This window comes from Myotis nattereri, assembly GCF_964212035.1.
Source record: "Myotis nattereri genome assembly, chromosome: 3".
In the NCBI taxonomy this organism is placed as follows: domain Eukaryota; kingdom Metazoa; phylum Chordata; class Mammalia; order Chiroptera; family Vespertilionidae; genus Myotis; species Myotis nattereri.
Window position 1 is genome coordinate 145479689 of NC_138077.1, and position 22898 is coordinate 145502586.

The following is a 22898-nucleotide window of genomic DNA, read 5'->3' on the forward strand; positions in this document are numbered from 1 at the left end:
GAGAGGCAAGAAGCATTTGGGGAAGTGATTCACAGAAAGTTACCACAAAATCCATGTGGTAGTAGGGAGCACAGCACAGTGGAGGAACCTAAAGAAGAGCCTTGGCTAATGCAGACATTTGGGGGACAGTGGTGCCAGCTGAGGCAACATCAATAGACAGGTGGAATGCCACTAAATCATTGAACTGTTTTAAATAATAACTAACCATGTGAGCTATGATAAATGATCCAACCTTTACAAGCATGTTTCCTTGGGTGTGACACTCTGATCTTTAAGTGCATGGTGATGCCAAAGTATCTATCGAATCACCGTTAAAGTTACAGGGGGATTTAAGCTGAACTTTCTCTAGGGACCAGCACACTGGAAATTTCTATTTATTCCAGAGAAAGCCATCTATAGAAGAGGGGCTCTTGGGGGAATTTTGGCTTTCTTTTTTGAAAATCAAATTATGCACCATGAATAAAAGTCTCCGATGCAAATATTCTTGTGATGGGTAACCTAGAGGGACTGATGTCTGCCCCATCCCCTTCAGGTACTGGACTTTTACTTAAAGGTTTTATTAATGTCCACAGAAAACTTACCATATGCAAATCACTTTCGGATATATTTAATCCACGTAACAAGCCTGTGACTTGAGGATCGTTTTTTTATTTTTATTTTTCAGAGATGAGAAAACTGGGGGCCAGAAAAATTAGGTAACTTACCCAAGGCCATAGAGCTGGAAAATTATAGAGCTGGGATCCAAACTCAGGTAGTCTGATCCAAAGCCATATAAATAACCTCACCATAGGGGTTTCAACAAAACTGAATGTGGCCCAGAATTGCCTGTCAGACCTTGTAGCGACTGTGAAGAGGAGGAGGGCATGGAAAACTTGGCTCTACCAGCTCTCATTCCATGAACCCAATGTAAAAGGAATCTTATCTTCTAAGAAAATGCCCTCATCTTCTGTTATGTTAGAAATAAGGTGAGCCCCTCCCCCCGACAACCACCACCACCAAATCGGGAGTCATGGTAGAAGACAAAGGATACTCAGGAGCCAGAGAGCAGGGCAAATTTCTTTCCTCCTGCAGGAGGGTGTACACGCACAGGGTCTGGCAGCACGCACACTGAGTGAGCGGTCCACTGGGGCTTTTATGCTTGATGCATGTCATCTGTCCCTCATTCTTGACTGGTCAGAGCTTGGGCTCACACTCTTTCAAGATTGGCTAATTTAAAGGAAAAAGGGAGGGGTTGACCTTTGGCATTTCAAAATGGCAACTGCCTTCTTTGACAGAAAAGATTGTTTCTTTTCACATGCTATCAACCCAGTCAGGTAAGGCATGAGCAGAAAGTCGTTTATTTATCAAAGTAACTACATGAGATGGTCCCCAGCTTAAAAGAAGGAAGTGAAACAGATATATCCTTCTGCCTAAAGAGATATAATGTTCTGTTTCCACAGATGGCCTTGACAGGAGGTGGGTTCTGAGAGACCTGTACTTTAGAAAGAGAAGCGAAATGTCACCAGACTTTCGTATCTGCAGAATTTTGTTGGCTTTCTATAAAGAGGGAGAATATAACACGGTAACAGCTGTCAACAGTTCTGTTTTAGTAAGAAAACCACCTTTGGAACAAAATCAGACCCACACAGGGATGCAATAAGATGTCCTAGAGACAGCAAGCTCTGATTTGCTCTGGGATTTTTAAGAAGCAAGCTCTCCAATCCTGCTGAGTCAATGGGCAGGATCCATTTTCAGTTCTCAACTTGTCCTGAGTTGCTGTAAGTCTCTTGCCAAGTTGAATCAGTGTAGCATCGGTAGGAACCTATTAAGAACTCCACATACCCAGGGAGAGAGCAACAGAGTGTTGTGAACTTTTATTTGGATAAAAGTGCTCCAAAGGGAAGAAATTAGCAAGCAAACTAGTCATGGAGTCAAATCTTTTGTTAACAGAAGGAAAAGGGAGGACCTGCTCTGGTTGGCCCAGCTCCATATTCATTGGGCAACTACGGTTTCCTTTTTTCTAATTCTGACAGTCCCAAGCTGGATGCCAGTTGGCCTGCAAGTCAAGGTTTCTTTGCAGACTTCTTTGCCTGGGTGCTTGACTTCTGCTGTCCAGACCTCTTGCAGAGGCCATGCTCTCACCTCCTGACCCCCTTTTGCTCACTGGGCACCTAACCACCTGCCTGGCTTTTTGCATCCCTGGTCTCTTAAAGCATTTCTTTGGAATTTCTGGTCAACTTGGTTGCTGTTTGCTTGCCTAGTTTCTGGCACACTCTAAATTCTGCCTGCCTTTGGCTTCTGAATCACCGATCTTTCCTGTCCTTTGGTTCTTGTGTACTTCTAGACTCCTGTTTTTCTATGCTTGATGGCCCACTGCCTAGCAGATACCCATTGCCAGCTTCCTCTACCTGTTTGATTTTTTTTCTAAAAAAAACCCTGTTTTTGCAAATCACCACCGTTGTTCACAATCCCAGAACTGACATTTTTAGAGCTTAAGGTGGAGCAAATCAAGAGGAAATACTCTTTTGGAAAGAGGAAATGCAGATTAAAGGGGAGGGTTTGCTTAGCCTTCTTTAGGTGTGACTCTCAGGAAGGCAAAAACAGAACATACAGTTTAAAAGATCTGAATTCAAATAGAAACTTTATTGCTGGTAATGCAAGTAATAAAATAATAATTATCTGGGAAGAATTTAAAGTAAGAACTTTGCTAGATCATTAATTCTTAATATCTATTTTTTCATATAAAGAACATTTTGTTCCTTTGACATGTGTTTTTAGCTTATCACCAAATTTTTAACATGTAAATTTAGATTTTTTAAATGGGTAAAATATTTTAACATTCACAAACACTTATAAGAGAGAATTTATTTTTAGTGTCCCAAGTTTGAAAGTAGTGTTTAATTAATCTCATTGAATTGTGCCATTTCATAGGGATACACTGGCTCTTTTTTGAAAGGTTATAGGAATTTAAGAGAGTCCATTCTTTTTTTAGGCGAGTTCATTCTTAAGGCATATATACAGCCAGCTGTTCCCTATCGACAATATATTTTTCATATAAATAAATATGTAACGCTCTTGTCCCTTAAAAATTTGCGAATTATGTGACTCTAGGATTGTACAGTTGTAATTTTGTTTGGAATTAGAGAGACAAATCCAGTCGTTTCTATATTTTCCGGAATAGTATGTAAATGTCCAAATATGCCTTCATATTGTTAACCCAAATTCAAACCGCACCACAGCTGCAATGCACTGGGCAGTCATGGAGATCACTGGATTCTATTACACAGTTCTTCAACACGTTTTTTCAAATAATCAACTCTTCTTTAGTTTCTTCCTATTTACCTTTTGGCTTCTACATTTCCTCCTCATTAGCTTCTCTAATAAGACAAACCTAAAGGAAATGAAGGCAACTAGGACACTTGAATTCTTTTTTTCCACATAAGGTTGGGTGGCGGTGAAATAGCAAATCCACCACCTCAAACACAGTGTAGAGAACAACTGGGTTTTGCAAATCCATGCACTTCTTTAGCAACTGCAGCCCTTACCAAGATATGTTTTTCAGGTTTGAAAAAGACAATAATGGTTTCAGACTTGTTTTATTCTTCTGAGGCTTAATATTCTAAGAAAAGAGGCATATTCACTGGAGCTTTTTTTTTCCCCCCTTCTTCTCCATTAGGACAATAGATAACTGGTGTAAAGATTTATTCTCAGCTATACTTGTATAATCTTTGTTTTATTTTAAGCCGAATGGAGCAAAGCAGCAGAAATATGTGGGGAGTCAGATAGCCTGTGATAAAATCCTGGTTGTACAGCTTTCCAGCATGACCTTTGGCAAATTCCTCAACCTCTTCTCACCTGAGAAAGATTTTGAAATAATTTCAACTCCACAGCCTGTGATCTATGGTCAAGTCATCCTTGACACTGTTTTTACTTTGATAATATCCTACATTCTCTCCATGTCTCCCTGTTCTGATAATTAGACCTGGGTCTTTGTCCCTGTTCCAAAACTTATCTTCCAGTTGCCTGTCTAGCACAGTAGATCACCTCTAGGTTTAGAGCCCTGCCCTTCACACAAATGGTGGTTATGGACACTGACAATCTCTGGCAAGACCTTCCAATAACCACTTTCAACTTACTTGCTTATCTGAATCCCAGAGTACTATCTCCCTGTGAGCAACTTCACTTTGTGCCTACTTGACTCAATGTACATCGCTGCCTTGGGCCCCGTATTGACAACTGCTTTCATGAACTATGGCCTGATATTTTGAAATAGTTTGAATAAATACCTGTTGGCATGTCAGTATTCTTAAGCTCCAGTCCTATCCCAGTGGCTATATTCAAGACTGGTTCTCTTCTCCTCTCTGGATAGCTCCTAATCATTACATGAAAACAAAAAAAAAACACTGAAAAAGAGAAAAGAAAAAAGGAAGAAAAAAACTCAGGAATGATAAGGAACATGCTCCATATAAGAAGGTTGGAACCCTTACTACATTTTCTGAATCATGTAGTTCTAACTGGATTTTACTTGGGGTAATCAGTAAGGAAACATCTGGGTTCTCAAAGATCCCTGCTGTCATCTGAGAGAATCGGATGCTTCCTGCGTTTAGATGGTTATTCCTGTGCTCAAGAGAATTGGGAAACATTTAGGGCTGGTCTTCAAAGGAAGAAAACACTATAAATCACCCAGTGAACAGTGCTGTGGAAGTGCTATCAGGTAGTTCTTTGCTGCATGATGTCCCTACGCAATTGTCCCCTTTGGTAGAAAGCATGGCATAGCCTTCTACACACAAGTAACAGGGTAGTGAAACCGTATTGTGGATGCTGTTTGAATATTGTGATAATGACAGTTTGTCTATAAAAAGCCCAGAGAGTATTGCCAGGGGCTGAAAATATTCTCAGACAGTTCCATATCCCACTGTTCATAACCTGTTCATAACCCACCATAACAAGGTAATTCCTTCAATAACTCCCATGTGGCAGGTTTTATAAGATCATTTCTGACACACTTGCTACAGCTATTGTGAATTCTCAATATAAGGCTTTAAGTGCAACATTTTCATTAAACGGAATTTCAATTTCCAGAATTATAGTGTAATGACTCAAGTCAGACAAAACCCTAGCACAAAATTATTATAGATTGTTCCTTTCCTTAAGGAACTAGTCCACAAAAACCAAACAAATAAATAAGTAAAAACCAATATTTCTTCAGTACTGGTAAGAATAAGTAATGGAATAAAGATTATCATTTATACCCAGCCAGTGTGGCTCAGTGGTTGAGCATCAACCTATGAACCAGGAGGTCACAGTTTGATTCCTCGTCAGGGCCCATACCCTGGTTGGGGGCTTGATCCTTACTGTGGGGTGTGCAGGAGGCAGCCCATCAATTATTCTCACTCATCATTGATGAGTTGATGTTTCTATCTCTCCCTTCCTCTCTGAAGTCAATAAAAATAAAATTTAAAAAGATTGTCATTTATGATACCATTTCAGATTTTGAATATTCTTTTAAGTTTAAAAGAACATTGTTAAAATATATTTTTTGTTTTTACTTTTCAGCCTCATTTATTCATTCATTTACTCTTCAACAAATGTTTGTATATTACCTTCTATTTACCAGGTGCTATGGTAGGCATTAGGGACATAACAATGACTTAGAATTCTAATCATTCCCTTTATTCTGAATAATTCTATATTAAAACCAGACACAGAAAATACCTGCCCAACTTCATATTAGTTTTCTTGTTTTCTACACTCTTAACATCATTTTATAACATTTTGTATACAATAGATTCACAATGTTTGATGGTTGTGTTAGTGGAAAATCAAGAAATCATTATAGTTTTTTATTCAATATCCAACTTGCCTTTTAATAGAAGATAAAAGAGGGCCCTGTCTCTCATTTTGGTCTACATTCTCATGACTTACAACAGACTTCATTTTTCCTGTGGTGCAAATTCAGTTACCACCTTGCCTTACCAATAATACTCTATACCAGTGATGGCAAACCTTTTGAGCTTGGCGTGTCAGCATTTTGAAAAACCCTAACTTAACTCTGGTACCGTGTCACATATAGAAATTTTTTGATATTTGCAACCATAGTAAAACAAACGCTTATATTTTTGATATTTGTTTTATATATTTAAACAAATATCAAAAAAAACAAAGAAAAATCAACCAAAAAAATGAGTTTGCGTGTCACCTCTGACACGCGTGTCATAGGTTCGCCATCACTGCTCTATACCATCTAGTGGGTGTAGGCTAAACAGTATAAAATTTGTCTATTCTGTTCCTGGGGAAATTTCATGTAAAATATGGGTTCTTTTTTTTTAAAATATATTTTATTGATTTTCTACAGCGAGGAAGGGAGAGGAATAGAGAGTTAGAAACATCGATCAGCTGCCTCTTGCACACCCCCCACCGGGGATATGCCCGCAACCAAGGCACGTGTCCCTGACCAGAATCGAACCCCGGACCCTTCAGTCCGCAGGCCGACGCTCTATCCACTAAGCCAAACCGGTCAGGGCAATATGGGTTCTTTTTAACTGCATCATTAATCCAGAGCCTAATTTCCTCTTTTATTCTTTTCACTAGCCCATTTCTTGCTTCCCATTTTAAAACTTCAAAGAGGTCTCTGAGTGAGCCTACTTTCCCAAATCACTCACTATGATGTTAACTCAGAGGTCACAAAGTCAAATGCCTACAGGGATCAACCTGGAAAGATAATTAAGGTCTGGGGGCTGGAGCAGGAAAATGAGGGAGGAAGGGGGACTGTGGCACACTGCAGAGCACAGATCCCACAGAGAGGAGGAGGTGGTACTCAGTGCCCACTCATTGATGTTGCGTGAATGAAAGGCTTGGTTAGCTGATCACTTCATTTTCAAAAATGTTAGAAATCTTGACCTTTATGTAAAATGTCCCAATCTGTAAATGTTGGGCCAAAAAAACATGTCTGCCAAGGGCTGCCATTTGCAACCTCTGCTTTCATTGGTACTGAACTCAAAGCACCATGGGTTTCTGAAATGTCCTTGAGGAATGTGAGGTGAATTCTGTGATCCCACCCCGCTATCAAGGGAAAGGGAAAGGAAGGGCTCTTCTCAGGAGTGTGATTTGATATTGGTCTAATTAGTATATTTTCATTAATCTAATTAGTAAATTGTCATTGTCTTTTTTTAAAAAATGTAACAATCCATTTTTTTAATGTAAGAAAAGGGGGAAAATATATATATTCAATTTAAAAATACATATTCAGTTTTGCTTTTATTTATATATATAAAGGAACGGTGGCACTAGAAAAAGGCATTAAAATTTAACAGAAGTAATTATCTATGCAAAGCAGGGACAAGGTAGAAGGGCATGAGTATGAAAATAAGACTTCTCAATGTATACTTTTTATTTAATTTTTTGAACCAAGTGAGAGTATTACATATTCAAAAGCTAAAATTTAAAAATAAAAGTAAAAGGCATTAAAATGTCAATTTATGGTATCAATGGATGAGTATGCACCATAGTGTGACCTTTCCCTCTTCCCGTCATGGCGTGTGCTCATCCATTAATATCTGTGTGCCCCCAAAAGGAGGAATCACCTGGCAAAAATGTCACTTTGCCAATATTGTGAACTTTGTACACCAACCTGAGCAAAAAAAAAAAAATAGACAGCCCTATGCTGACAGTGAATTGGCAGGTCATCAAACCTGCCAGCCTTGAGGTACTGGCAGAGCTGTGGCTCAGATTCCCAGAGTTCAAGGTGGTGGGATTCATTGTTTTGGCCAGGGTACTTTTATTGTAGGGGTCGCATGTTTGCACAACCAAAACCTGGCACTGTTGGCAACTTAGAGTGAATAAAACACAGGAGAGATATGGCATCTGCTCTACCCTGTCTATCTCGGCCTTTCCAGCACTGCTCATGTCTAAAGGTCATCATACTGAGGAAGTTCCTGAACTTCTTTGGTGGTTGAAGATAAAGTTGAAGACTACAAGAAGACCAAGGAGGCTGTTTTGCTCCTTAAAAAAGTTAAGGCCTGGAATGATATAAAAAAGCTCTATGCCTGGGGTGGGGGTGGGAGGGATGGGTTAGAAGGGGTCAATGGGGAATAAAAAGGGGACATATGTAATACTTTCAACAATATAGATAAAAATAATAATAAAAATTCCAAACCTGTAAAAAAAAAAAAAGAAGAAAGCTCTATGTCTCTCAGCAAATGATAACTAATAAGGGCAAAATGAGAAACTGTCGTTATATCTAGTGTAGAGGATCTTGCATCATCAAGACAATGGTATCATCAAAGCCTTCAGAAACATCCCTGGAATTACCTGCTTAATGTAAACAAACTGAACATTTTGAAACTTGCTCCTGGTGGGCATGTGAGCTGTTTCTGCGTTTGAACTGAAAGTGCTTTCCGTAAGTAGCTGATCTGTATGGCACCCAACGTAAAACTCCCTCCCTCAAGAGTAACTACAACTTTCCCATGCACAAGATGCTCAATACATATCTTAGCAGCATTCCGAAAAGTCCAGAGATCCAATCAGCCCTCCAAGCACACACAAGAAGATGCACTGCAGAGTCCTGAAGGAGAATCCACCGAAAACCCTGAGAATCATGTTGAAGCTAAGTCCATATGCGAAGACTATGAGCTGGAACACCATTCTTCACCAGGCCAAGCACCACAAGCTCCCAGTGAATAAAGCAGCAGCAGCGCTAGAAGCCAAATCAGATGAGAAGAGGGTTCCAGGCAAGGAGCCTGTGGTATGGAAGTAAGAAAGACGGATAATGTTGTTAGGAAGCAGAAGCCTTTGGTGGATAAAAAAAAAAAAAAAAAAAAAAAAGGCTGCAGCTATCAGCAGCTGAGAGAAAGCCCACAGAAAAGAAACCCACCACAAAAGAAACCTGCAGCATAAACTGAAACTTGTTTATTCTGTAAAGGCTAAATCACTTTGAACAGCTAATTTTGAAAAAAAAAAATTATCAAAGATGCAATGATGGGAAAAAAGGTTAGTTTATTTTTATTGCAGAGAGTGTGAAGGTTGAATAGTAGATTAAAATGCATAAAATATATGTACAAGAATAAAATTGTATAAGGGACGTAGAACTACAAAAGTTCAAGAAGAAAGTTAGTAGTTACAAAATACTCATGGGGATGTAAAGTACAGCACAGGGGACATAGTCAGTAATATTGTAGTAACTATATATGGTGTGAGATGGGTGCTGGATTTATCGAGGTGATTACTTCACAGGTTAAATAAGTGTGTGATCACAAGGTTGTACATCCAAAACTAATATTGAACATTAATTGTAATTGTAAAATGAAAAATATTTTTAAAAGTTTAAAAAGAAAAGGGAACATTGTTACATATTTAATAGCTAAAGAAATTTTTTTTTCATTTACTCTTTAAATGGTATCAAATCTCCATGGCATTTATATTCCACACTTAAGATATGAGAGACCATTTTATTTTTAAATGCCAATATTTACAACAGAACACTGGAAATGACTTCCTTTATAATTATTTAATTTTATGAGAAAAAAAAATTGAATGTTGTTATAAAAACAGGGCAGGGACACATGTATTTTTCAAAATTCTTTTAGTAGTGTGTAAACAAAAAATTTGAATACCACTGATCTTGATTTCATGTATTTGAAGCCAATGGAGTTATTCCTTTGTCTCTGGGAGGCTAAAGTTACATTACACATGGCGACTCAGAGGCCACAAATTAGTACCTCTGAACACAACCATATGGATAAATTTTGGATTAGCTTTTACTTAGAAAAACAGAAACTTTTAAACTTCATAAGAATGGGTGCCAGGTAAATTTGGATGTTTGTACGGCAGGTCCAGTGTATGACATCAAGAATTCGCAGGGCCACTGTAACAAGAGTGAAAAAAAGGTCCCTATCAAGAGGTAGAATGTGTCCTACGTAACTTTGCCACAGGCCAACATGCTTGGGATCCTTCTTGGGACTCATACACTTGGTGGTTTTAAAACCAAAAGTGGAAGTCCACCTACCTACAATGATGTTCCCAGCCAGGACCCTGGGGGGCTGTTTGAGCCCCAGGTTTCTTTCTCAGGCTCCTAGAACATGTGATAACAAGGGAAATAACTCAAATTTGAAATGAAAATGATCTAAATGAATTTTCCCCTTTCGAAGAAGAAAATTTTAACTACATTTCATCTTTGTTGACTCTAAATGGAAACTGAACAATCATTTCTTCTCATTTGGCTGAAACTCTGTCCTTATTATCTGTTGATAGCCCTTACTGCAGGAAATCCCAGACACCCTTCCTCTCCCACCCGCTGACCCACTTAAGGCTCTTCATATCACCTATTTTGAACGCTTTCCCACCACTACCCAATTTCTAAGACTCTTCCACTGTGTCCTCTGGAATCCACAATCCATCATCAGCAAAACCTTCTGTATCCTCCATCTCTCCCCTGAATACTTCCTTCACTTTTTGTTCTAAAGCAAACCTGGCTCATTCCCTGTGGATGTTGTCCCTGCAGCCTTCCCAGGGCCCTCACACTACTGGACTTGGGGGTAAAAGAGATATTCTCCTTGCTCTCCATTGCTCCTTTCAAGCTATTCTCCCTTTTTTCTCTTAAATTACTCCTCCTGACCACTATTTGCTTTTTTTTAAACTCATGTCCTCTGATGTTGTCACTCTCTTCATTGTGGTAGTCACCTAATGCACTCATAGATCACTTTGCCTTATTTCTCAACTTCAGCTTTTGACTACTGGGATCCTTTCCAGCCCCTCTCCTGTCCTAAGTCTTGTTGTTTTCAATATGGAATAGGGAATCCTTATGACACCTTCACCTTGATTCTCTTCCAGTACCATATTCCACCCTCCTCAGCCATTTGACTGCCATTCCATTATCTCATTCCACCTTAGACTTCATCTTAATCTCACGCATCCCACTCTAATTACCATTGTTGCTGTGGTAACTCTTGCAGAAGTGAGATGGACTACACCTAAAATTTGGTTTGGATGTCAGCACTGATGATATTACACATGTACCGACAGAGTATGAAAAGGCTTGTCACTCACATAAAGAAGTTTCCTGGGAAGAGCAGGGCAGGCTCCAAACTAGCATGAATATAGCTTGAGGGGACAGAGAAAGGAGGTGCCTTAGGGTTTTATGGTGTTTGGGGTGGGACCAGGGTGAAGGTTTTCTCATATGGTTTGGGTCTTACATGGTTTGAACTTCCCACTGGCACCAAAGGAATGAGCACCCAGGCTTTCGTATCAGCTTTCCCAAATGTGGGGCACAGGGGAAAGAGGAATGGTGAAAGCGGCCAGCAAATATATATAAAAAATGGATCCAGATCCCTTATTATACACTTCCTGTCTTTCCAGACCATTCTTTCTTGTTCTCTGACTCCTATTGTCCCTCAACCCCACAAGGACTTGCCATTAATTGATCCTACCACCTTTTCTCTGTCCTTAATCTGTCCACATCCACTGGTTCCTCGTCTTAAACTCCATTGTGAATCATAACCACTCCCTTACATCCTCAACTCCCTTGCTCCTCTCTCCTTGCTCTTACTGCCTTGGTAAAGCCTGATTAAACAGAATTCTAAGCCTACTCTGAGCCTTCACTCTGGTAGCTGATTATCGCTGGAGTTTTTGAAAAAAGCACAATCAGGCCCTGGCTGGGTAGCTCACTTGGTTAGTGTCATCCCCACAAGCCAAGGTTGAGGGTTTGATCACCAGTCAGGTCACATATAAGCATCAACCAATGAATACATAAATAAGTGGAGTATCAAATCGATGTTTGTCTCTCCCCCTTCCTCTCTAAAATCAATCACTTAAAGAAAAACACCACAATCACACTGACTTGTCCCACTCAAATTTATCACTAGCAATTCAAGCGGGCCCTTTATGATATTCAGCAAGCACATGATGGTTTTTCTTAGTCCATTTACCTTTCCAAATGAGTATTTTACACCTTCACTTCTCTCCCCAAGCCTCCATTATTCTTCCACACCTCTTCTTTCTCCACTGATGACCTTACTTCCTGTCTCTGAGAAAATGGAAACAATCAAAAGAGAACTTTCACAAATTCCCACAACCACTTCTGCCCAACTGCTTGCCTGTTTCCATAGATGGACTGAAGTCAGTCCGTGCTCCTGTCTGCAGGCTATTCATTCACTTGTGTGCTAGATTCCAAATTCTCTTTCCTTCTCAAGGATACCTCTCCAACAATTCTCTCTTCTTGCGCCTACATAAATTCTGCCTTCTCTTCCAGATCATCCTCATCAGAAACAAATAGTTCTCCCAATTTGTTTTTGTCAACCTACTTTAAAAAAAAAATCCTCATCGAGGATATGTTTTAATTGATTTTTTAGAGAGAGAGGAAGGGAGAGGAAGAGAGAAACATTGATTGGTTGCCTATGAGCCTCAACCAGAGATTGAACCCACAAACCAGGTATGTGCCCTGACTGGGAATCCAACCCAAAGCTTTTTGGTGTACAGGACGATGCTCCAACCAACTGAGCCACCTGACCAGGGCTGTTAGCCTACTTTTGACTTCACTTTCACTGCCAGTTACTATCTCATTTTGGGGCTCCTCTTTGTAAGAGAACTTCTCAAAATAATTTCCTATACTGTTAGTCATCTCCAATTCCTTTCCTCCCATTTTTTCTTAAACCCACTCCAATCAATTCCCCCTCTCCCTTCCCCACACCTTGCTCCATTGAAATGTTACCATTGGCCTCCATGGTACCAAATCCAATGGTCAAGTCTCAGTTCTCATTGACTTAGGAGTAATAACTCTTTCTTGATACACTACCTTCACTTGGCGTCTAGGCACTCACTTTTGGTTCTCCTACTTCATGGCTACTCCTTGTCACGCTCCTTTGCTGGCTCATTCACTTCTCCCTCCTTGAAGTTGTAAGACTTCATCCTTGGTTCTCTTCTCTCCATCTACACACCCCCTTGGTGCTATTGTCTAGTCTATTGTCTGGTGCTATTGGCTTTAAATATCATCTAAATGCTGGTATCTTTCGTATATCTCTAGCTTGAACCACTCTCCTGAAGCGCAGGTTATATGTACAACTGCCTACCCCAAATCACCACTTGGATTTCTAATAAATATCTCAAATGCAAATGTTCAAAAATAAACTTTTGATCTGTCTCCTCAAACCTGCTCTACTTATAGTCTTCCTCATCTCTATTGATGTTTTCTTTTTTCATATCCCCTATCAACTTTATTATCCTATTTGATTTTTGTATTTGTTACATTTATTACTTATTTCCTGTTGCCCCCACGCGCAAAATGTAATCTCTACAAGGGCGGGTTTGTTTGTTGTCTGTTTTGTTCATATATATATATATATATATATATATATATCCAGATCAACTAAAAAAATGTCTGGGTGCTCAATTAATATTTATTTTTTGAATGAATGAAAGAATGAATTAAACCAATAGGATCCATTATTAGCTTACTCAGAAATCACTGGTCTGTTAACCTAAGCTGAAAAATCAATGAAAAATGGGTTTATCTGCCAGCAGTAAAATATCACCCAGGTTTAAAACCTGTGTCTGTGCTTGGGGGTTTGGGGGGGGGGGGCGGTGAGGAGTGGACAAGAAGGTATCTCTTCAAAAAAGTAAAGCACCAGAACAAGAATTAGGGAAAAGCTGCTGTGAGAGTGTGTCCAGGTTTGCCTCTGGGGAAACCACTTACACTTCTCAGAGCCACAGGCCCCAAGGGGTTCTAAATGGCCACCTAAACTTTGTTGGAATCACATGAAAGGTGGCATGTGGGGTGAAAAGAAGCAAAAACACATCTTCCTCCACTAAGAGTCATTCCTATCAACAGCTGTTCTCCCACTAGGGTGTCTCTTTTCCCTTATTTGGCTTCACTGTCAAAAGAAAGACACCACACCCTGCGTTATGCAGCCTGAACCGAGTAGCTGTGCCACGTCCCCGCTCTCCGGTCTTCGGGACCGTATTTAATTCAGTAATATTTTTCTTTCTTTTGAATCAGAGTCCCTGGGTGGAGCCAGGAAAACTCTGAAGCTGCTTGAAAACAATACAAATTTTTAAAAAGGTCAGATTTTTTAAAAGTATATTTTAAAAATAGATTAAGGCCCTTAGAAGCAAACTGGATTTGGGGGGGGGTCAAGGCGAGTTCAGCATAGAGTAGCCCTGTCCGCATCGCCTGGCCTGGCGGCGAGGAGCCCCGTCCTCAGGGATGCGCGGGTCGGCGTTTCGGGCTGCGGCAGGCGCCCCCTCCCCGAGCCGCACCCGCCTCAGTGCGCGAGGGAGACCCAGCCCGTCCCCAAGGAAAGAGTCCCAAGCTCTCCTTGCATTTCCATGCCGCCGGCCCAGACGCATCCGCACTGAAGGAGCGGAGTCCAAAGGGGGTTCCGTGCCGCCGGGCGGGCTGGCGGGATGCGCAACGGGGTTGCCGGGAGCCGGCGGCCACTTGGATGCAGTCGGAGAGGTCGGCGCTCCCGGGCCCGGAGGCGCACGCCCTCACCCCGCCCGGCCGGCCCTCCCCGCGCCGAGCCAGCGACACCCCGGCGGCCGCGGCGCCCCCTCCCTCCTCCGCACGCCTCCCCTTTAAGCGCGAGGCGCAGTTGGATTTGTGTCGGCCGAGGCGAGGCGCGACTCCCTTTTATGGCGGAGTCGGCAGCAGCGGTCTGACAGCCGCGACGGCTTGGCGAGCAGAGCCGGAGGCCAGGCCTCGGGCCGCGAGCCGCCGTCACCCCAGCGGAGCCGAGGGGAGCGCGCGCGCGGCGGGGGCGGAGGAGTGGGCGGGCCCGGCCGGGCTGGGGGCGGGGAGGCGGGGGGAGGCGGGGAGCCGGGCCGCCGGCGCTCGGGTCCGCCTCTGACTGCGGCGCGGCGGGGCGATGTGTGATTACCATGGCGAGGAGCCTCTGTCCGGGCGCCTGGCTCAGGAAACCCTACTACCTCCAGGTAGGCCGGCGGCGAGCGCGCCGCGCGCCCCCCTCGCCGCGCGGGACTGGCCCGCCTCCCTCCTCCTTCCCCGGGTCAGCGCCCGCCCGAACCCCGCTGCCCCCTGCTGTCCGCACCTGGCGGCGCGCCCTCCCCGCCGCGCGGCGCCGCAGCCCCCGAGGCAGCGCTGCCCTGTCCCCACCGCTGCCCCGGCCGGCCCGGCTCGGGAACCCAGGTCTCTCGGTCCGGCTCGCCCTCGCACCGCCGGCCCCCCAGGAGCCACGAGACATGACTCGGGGGCGACCCGACACCCCTGGCAGTCGGGGCCCGGCGGTCTGGGCTCGGGACGTGCCCCTGTCTCTCCCAGGTCCCGTGCGCTCCCCCTTCCCCGGTGGGCCCCGCAGGTCGGCTGTTCTCGACTCTGTGCCCTGGGTCTTCAAACGGTGGTGGGTAAGGTGGTGTGTCATTCCTCCATATTTTAGAAAAGGACGGCAATTTGTCACAGCAGTGTTTCCCCCGAGCGCCCGAGAAGCGGCGTGTGCCTCGTGCTGAGCGCCTTGGTTGTGTCTTCCCTTCGCCCGTGATTTAAATGGGAGGCAGGACTCGGAAACCCGGACGAGTTGGATGGGTGTTTGCTTTTTAGAAGGAAAGGGAACCGTGTCTGGTGGCGATCTCAGACACCCCAGCAACGCAAACGTTATTCTCAGTCATGTCATGTGTCCTGTTCCTGTGTTCATTTTTCATGATTCCCGGTCCACCCTCTGTCCCGCTGTCAGTTGGTGCCTTCGAACCCTTCTACTGCCTTCAGGTGCTGTTGGTCACCAGGGGGACCTAGTAGTCACCGTGATTAGCTGAGCGCAAATCCATCACCCCATTGGGAAAACAACTACAAATCAATGCCTGGCGTGGGTCGGCAGTATTGTCTGCATTCAGAGGACAGTATTCTGTTACCGCTTACACGAAAAGGCTGCAATGAATTGGCAATTTTGGAACAGGAGTTCATGCTCAGCTGGTGCTTTTATAAATTATTTTAAGAGTTGAGAAGTCTCCATCACGGGGCAAGTCAATCTTACGTTTTTGTTTGGAAATTGCAGGTGTAAACCATTACCCTGCCATGCTGCAGATTGGGAGCATGGTTGGACAACCCACGATACGCTGGGTGTAGGAGTTAGAGCGAGCGCCCTAGTCTTTGTAGCGGCTCCACCGGTAGTAAGTGTGCCTTGAGTAAACGTGGAGCAACCCAGTCTAGAATTCAACCCAGGCCAGGTGGTAGGTACCTTATGTGAGCAAAATGATACCTTTCCAGATTCGATCCCCCAAATAAGTTTACTGGGTTATTGAAAACGTTGTTTTGTTCTTTTTACTGAAAATATTTAGCTATTTATTTTTAATCTTTTAGGTTTCGTGGCAGGTTTTGTTTTAGACTTTGCTTGGCTTGGCTTTACATGTTCTCCACAGATATGGATGTGACATTTTTTTGGCATTACAGCACACAAGCTTTCAGATTGGCTGCGTTAAGATTAGTTTTGCAAATATGTGTTTACATTAATGGCAAACAGTTGGTATTTCTGCATGGAGGCATGGAACAGACTTTTTTATTGTGCACATCATTATCTGTTATCAAATTAAGGTAAACTGATTTTAAGCATTTCAAAAGGATTTGGGGGCATAGTGATATTTAAGTAGGCTATTTCTATATAAAGTATTGATTAAACAGAAACTTTATTGATTATGGTATTACTTGAGATAAATTTAAAACTTGGGAACTTGGGGGACTGGTGTTTTAAACATTGTCTTGGTATTTGTATTTATTATCTTTATGAATTTTCTTGTTAGTTGTCGATTTACTAGTAACCAGTTTTTTAAAAAGGCCTTCAGATTACTCAAGTTTCATATTATCTTTTGTTCCCTGTTACCTAAATACCTCATCTTCTGCTTTTTGTACTTCCTCTACCAGTAGGTGCTTCAAACTCAAAAGTTGTTTTGGTCAATTCATTTTGTTCATTAGCTTCCACAAATAAATGAGATCATGTGATATTTGTCTTTCTCAGATTGGCTTATTTCACAAAATGAATTGACCAGCAAAATAAGACCTGAAGCATGGAACAGACTGACATACCTCAATGTGGGGTTGGGGGGGAAAAGAAGACATAAACCAAAGAACTTATATACTTACATGCATAGCTCATGGACGTGGGCAATAGGGTAGTGAAAACCTGGGCGGGCGGGGTAGGGGCTGGGAGGGGGAATACGGGGAGAGGAAATGGGAGATATTTATAATGATGTCAATAATAAAAATATATTTTAAAAATTCTTTTAGGCAAAGTCAAAATATATTTTTAGCTGAGTCTATTATATAGCTGCTCAGTTTCTCAGCCACTGAAGGTTAATTTAATATCTACAGTACTACTTTTTCTTATTTTTATTTTTTAAAATATATTTTTATTTATTTCAGAGAAGAGGGGAGAGGGAGAGGGATAGAAACATCAATGATGAGAGAGAATCATTGATTGGCTGCCTCCTACATGCCCCCTACTGGGGATTGAGCCCGCACTGCGGGCATGTGCCCTTGACCAGAATCCAACCTGGGACCCTACAGTCCACAGGCCGTCGAGGCTCTATCCACTGAGTCAAACTAGCTAGGGCTATTTTACTTTTATTTTTTTAAAAATATATTTTATTGATTTTTTACAGAGAGGAAGGGAGAGGGATAGAGAGTTAGAAACATCGATGAGAGAGAAACATCCATCAGCTGCCTCCTGCACACCCCCTAACTGGGGATATGCCCGCAACCAAGGTACATGTCCTTGACTGGAATCGAACCTGGGACCCTTGAGTCCGCAGGCCGACGCTCTATCCACTGCGCCAAACTGGCTAGGGCTATTTTATTTTTCTTGAGAATAAAACCATGCTCCTTAATTTTTTATTTATTTACATATATATTTTAATATATTACATTGATTTTTTGCAGATAAGAAGGGAGAGGGATAGAGAGTTAGAAACATCGATCAGCTGCCTCCTGCATACCTCCTACTGGAGATGTGCCCGCAACCAAGGTACATGCCCTTGACTGGAATTGAACCTGGAACCTTTCAGTCTGCAGGCTGACACTCTATTCATTGAGCCAGTTAGGGCTAAAACCATGCTCCTTTAAAAACAGCATGAAGCATGAACAAAAGCTGAGTTTTGTTCATTTGTGCATCTCTTTCATTATGACCATGAGAAAGTTTTATTACTTTTTGATTCCATAGTTTCCATTTCATAAAGTGGAGATTGTAGTTCTTAGTTAAATACATCACATGAATGTAGTAAGGATAAGCTAGGTGAAGGTAAATCTTTACTACATTTTAAATAGAAAAGTATGTGAATGTAAACGGTAAATACATGTAGGTAAAAATGTTGAATTCATTCAACCAAAGGTCCCTGGCTTTCCATTCCCCCCCTTTCTTTATTTATTGAGCATTTACTGACCTAAGTGCATGATATAACTCATTTTATTGTCTCAATCACTTAGTAAATATTTGTCACATGCCAGAAACTGTGCGAGGTGGTAGGGATTTTGTGGGACCTAAGCTAACACCTTTCTGGTCCTTATGGAGCTTAAAATCTAGTCAGGGAGATAAACATTAATCAAATAATCTTAGAAATATGTAGTGACAACAGTAAGCGCTATGAAGGAAAAGGAAAGGCACAAAAGACTGCCTGGGAGGAAGAGAACAGTTTATCTCTCTCTTTTAAAAGTATTTTACTCTGGAAAATTGTATACGGACATAAAGCAGAAAAGAATAATGAATTCTCATCACCTATCCGCTGCCCTCAACAATTATCAGTATTTAGTTTCATTTTCCCTTCTCCATATTCTCTTTACAACTACCTAAAGTATTTTCAAGTAAATAAGAGATATCACATCATTTTACCCAAATATCTCAGCATGCATTTCTAATAAATAAGGGTAGTTTTAGACATAATCATACTACCATTATCATGCCTACCAGAATTAATATTAACACCAATGTTATTTTTTTCCCACCCTCCTAGAAAATTGTTACCCTGAGAGGACTGAGTAAATTCAATTTGCCATGGAGTGGATTTACTGTGATTTGAGAGGGTCTCTTGGGGGAAAAAACAACAATAAACAAGCATACAAACAATAACTCTCCCTTTACCAGCTTGTTCCTACTGGAAATTCTTCATTTGAGGGAAACTAATTCTCATTTCCTGTCTTGGGAGATAAATGTGTTAGAAAATCAATGTCTCCTTCAAGTAACATTTTCATGTGAATGTATTATTTCAACTTAAAGTGAGGCTGTAATTAGTCTACAGGTAGAAAAGATCGTGTGTTTTTGGGAGGGGAGTGCCGGGGGTAGGGGGAGAGGTGGAACATACAGGAGGAATTGTATTTCAAAGGTAGGGGGAAGAGATGTAGGGGCCAGCAAGAAGAAAGGGAGGTTATAGAGACCAGCTTTGTATACTTGCAGTTTTGCAGTTTGTCTTCAACTGGGTGGGGTCAAAAAACAGTTATGTCCTGAGGTGTTCAGGCCTGAGGGCTTGCAATTAATTGTCTCTTCCTCCTACAGATTACGGAAAAGCATTTGAAGCAGTTGACTTAAATATAAAGGAGCTTCATTCCCAGTATTTTCATTAATCCAGATATCACTGTGGTAATTGATAACACTTTTAGAGAACTGTAGTATTATGCAATTAATAATTTATTTTCAGCTATAAATAGGCATTTATGGACTCATGTGGGACCTAATCACTGTTTACAGCTTTGTTTATATGGCAAAAGAGATTCTACTGCTTGTGAAGATTCTACTGCGTATGGTATATCCTTAGAGTAGAATATTATTCAGCAATAAAGAAGAATGAAGAACTGATACATGCTATAACATGGATGAACCTTGTAAACATTAAATGTATGAAAGGAGCCAGTCACAAGAGACCACATAATTATATGGTTCCACTTACATGAAGTATCCAAAGTAGGCGAATCTATGAAGACAGATTAGTTGTTGCCTGGCACTGGGAGGATTTGGGGGAAATGGGTATGAAGTTCCTTCTTGGGGTAATGGAAATGTTCCGATATTGACTCTGGTTGCACAACTCTGTGATTATGTCTAAAAGAGAACATTGAGTTGTATGCTTTAAATTAATAAATGATATTGGTATATGAATTATACCTCAATAAAGCTGTAAAAAAGGAACTGAGTTTATACCATTGATGTGGTCCTTCTCTCTGCCTCTTGTTGCACATTCTGCCAACACCAGCTTTTTGGTGCAGGGAACACTTCTTCCCGAGGAGTGGTTCACACACTCTTTGCCTGTTTGGCATCCCTGTGAGCCAAGCGGGCTGTGACCTGCCTGCAGTAGATAACCAACAACATTTACCTGAACAACAAGCTTCTCATGGCAAGGCATCCTTCCCAGAGTATACTGACTTACACTTGCATTCTTTCCAGCAATTTTTTTGAAACCTTACCAAGGAAATAGGACTTCCTGGTTTAGCTAAATGAACATTGAACACAGTAGAATCCGGACTCTCAGATCAGAAACTGGATGTGTTAACTTATTTAGACCATTTTTAGGCATTATGGTGATACTACCTGTGGCCTGCTGGGTGTGGTAACTGCAACACCTGCATTTGTCTGTTTTTAGCAGTGTGTTTTCTACAAATTGGGATCCATTTTGTTTAGGGTTTGTTTGCTCATAGTCTGAGTGGGACTGATAACACAGCAGCCCTATAATTTGCTGGTTTGGGTTCAGAATACCTTCTTCCTTCTCACTGTCATTAAGACCTAAAGAATGAAAATTAAGACAGTTTAGGGTCATTCTCTGTACTTAAATTATACACATTTTCCATCCCGCCTGCATACCCTGTTGCACATAAAAAGTTAGCAAATTCTCCATTTATGAAACACCTACAGCCAACATCATACTCAGTAAGCAAAAACTAAAAGTGTTTCCCTTAAGATCAGGAACAAAACAGGGATGACCGCTTTCACCACTCTTATTCAACATAGTACTAGAAGTCCTAGTCACAGCAATCAGATAAGAAGAAGGAATAAAAAGCACCTAACCAGAAAGTAGGAAGTAAAACTGCCATTATTCACAGATGACATGATATTGTACACATAAAACCCTAAAGACTCCACCAAAAAACTATTAGGTCTAATATGTGAATTTGGCAAAGTAGCAGGATACAAAATTAATATTCAGAAATTGGTAGCATTTTTATACACCAATAATGAGCTATCAGAAAGAGAAACTTTAAGAAAATAATCCCATTTACTATTCCAACAACAAAAATAAGGTACCTAGGAATAAACAGCCAAGGAGATAAAAGACCTATATTTGGAAAACTATAGAATATTGAAGAAAGAAATAGAGGAAGATACAAGCAAGTGGAGGCATATACCGTGTTCATGGACTAGAAGAATTAATATCATAAAAATTTCCATGCTACTCAAAGCAATCTATAGATTCAATGCAATTCCTATTAAAATATCAATGGCATATCTCACAGATCTAGAACAAATATTCCAAAAATTTATATAGAACCAAAAAAGACCCCTAATAGCCTCAGCAATTTTGAGAAAGAAGAACAAAGTTGGAGGGATCACATACCAGATATCAAATTGTACTACAAAGCCATTGTAACCAAAACAGTCTACTACTGGCATAAGAACAGGTATATAGATCTATGGAACAGAACAGAGAGCCTAGAAATCAACGCATAGTTTCATGGTCAATTAATAGTTGACAAAGGAGGCAAGAGCATACAATTGTGTGAAAATTGGACAGGTACATGCAAAAGAAAGAAAGAAAGAAAAGAAAGAAAGAAAGAAAAGAAAGAAAGGAAGGAAGGAAGGAAGGAAGGAAGGAAGGAAGGAAGGAAGGAAGGAAGGAAGAAAGGAAGGAAAGGAGAAAGAAAGGAAGAAACTGCACTACCAACTTACACCATATACAAGAATAAACTCAAGCCTGGGCAGCATGGCTCAGGGGTTGATCATCGACCTATGAACCAGGAGATGACAGTTCAATTCCCGGTCAGGGCACATGCCTGGGTTGCAGGCTTGATCCCCAGTAGAGTGTGTGCAGGATACAGTTTATCAATGATTCGCTCTCATAATAGATGTTTCTATCTCTCCCTCTCCCTTCCTCTCTGAAATCAATAAAAATATTTTTTAAAAAAGAATAAACTCAAAATGGATAAAAGACGTAAATGTAAGTCACAAAGCCATAAAAATCCTAGAAGAAAACATAGGCAATAAAACCTCAAACATCTTTCAATATTTTGCCTATATATCTTCTAGGGCAAAGGAAACAAAAAAACAAGTGGGACTACATCAAACTGAAAAGCTTCTTCACGGCAAAAGAAACCATCAACAAAATGAAAAGGGAACCCACTGTATGAGAGAACATATTTGCCCATGATACATCTGATAAGTGGTTAATTTACAAAATATATAAAGAACTTATACAACGCAACACCCTGAAATCAAACAATCCAATTAAAAATGGGCAAGGGACCTAATAGACACTTCTCTAAAGAAGACATACAGATAGCCAATAGACATATGAAAAAATGGTCAGCGTCAATAATCATCAGAGAGATGTAAATTAAAACTACAATGAAGTATCACTTCATACCTGCCAGAAAGGCTACCATCAATAAATCAACAAAAAACAAGTGCTGGTGAGGATGTGGAGAAAAGTCCTCTCAAAAATGAATACTCTAGCAGTTTCAAAATATTAAAAATGGAACTGCCTTTTGACCCAGTGATCCTACTTCTTGGTATATATCCTAAGAATCCTAAACCACCAATAAGAAAGAATATGTGTACCCCTATGTTCATAACAGCATTATTTACAATAGCCAAGATCTGGAAACAGCCCATGTGTCCATCAGTAGATGAATGGATAAAAAAAGCCATGGTGTGCCCTGCCTGGTTTGGCTCAGTGAATAGAGTGTCGGCCTGTGGACTGAACGGTCCCGGGTTCGATTCCGGTCAAGGGCA

At 41.3% G+C, this 22898-nt stretch overlaps 1 protein-coding gene and 1 pseudogene across 2 annotated transcripts in view; both read left to right on the forward strand.

Moving 5' to 3' along the window:
• Positions 1–7504: 7504 nt before the first annotated feature.
• LOC308515501 (large ribosomal subunit protein uL4-like) lies at positions 7505–8734 on the forward strand (annotated as a pseudogene). Its single transcript has 2 exons — positions 7505–8086; positions 8228–8734. The product of its transcript is annotated as a large ribosomal subunit protein uL4-like (transcript).
• A 6027-nt stretch (positions 8735–14761) lies between these two features.
• The window catches only part of DIPK1A (divergent protein kinase domain 1A), a 125158-nt gene continuing 117021 nt past the window's right edge, over positions 14762–22898 (forward strand). The window contains exon 1 of the mRNA XM_081087755.1: positions 14762–14901. Coding sequence (XP_080943881.1) covers positions 14848–14901 — 54 coding nt within the window. The 5' untranslated portion in view covers positions 14762–14847. The remainder of the gene's footprint in view (positions 14902–22898) is intronic.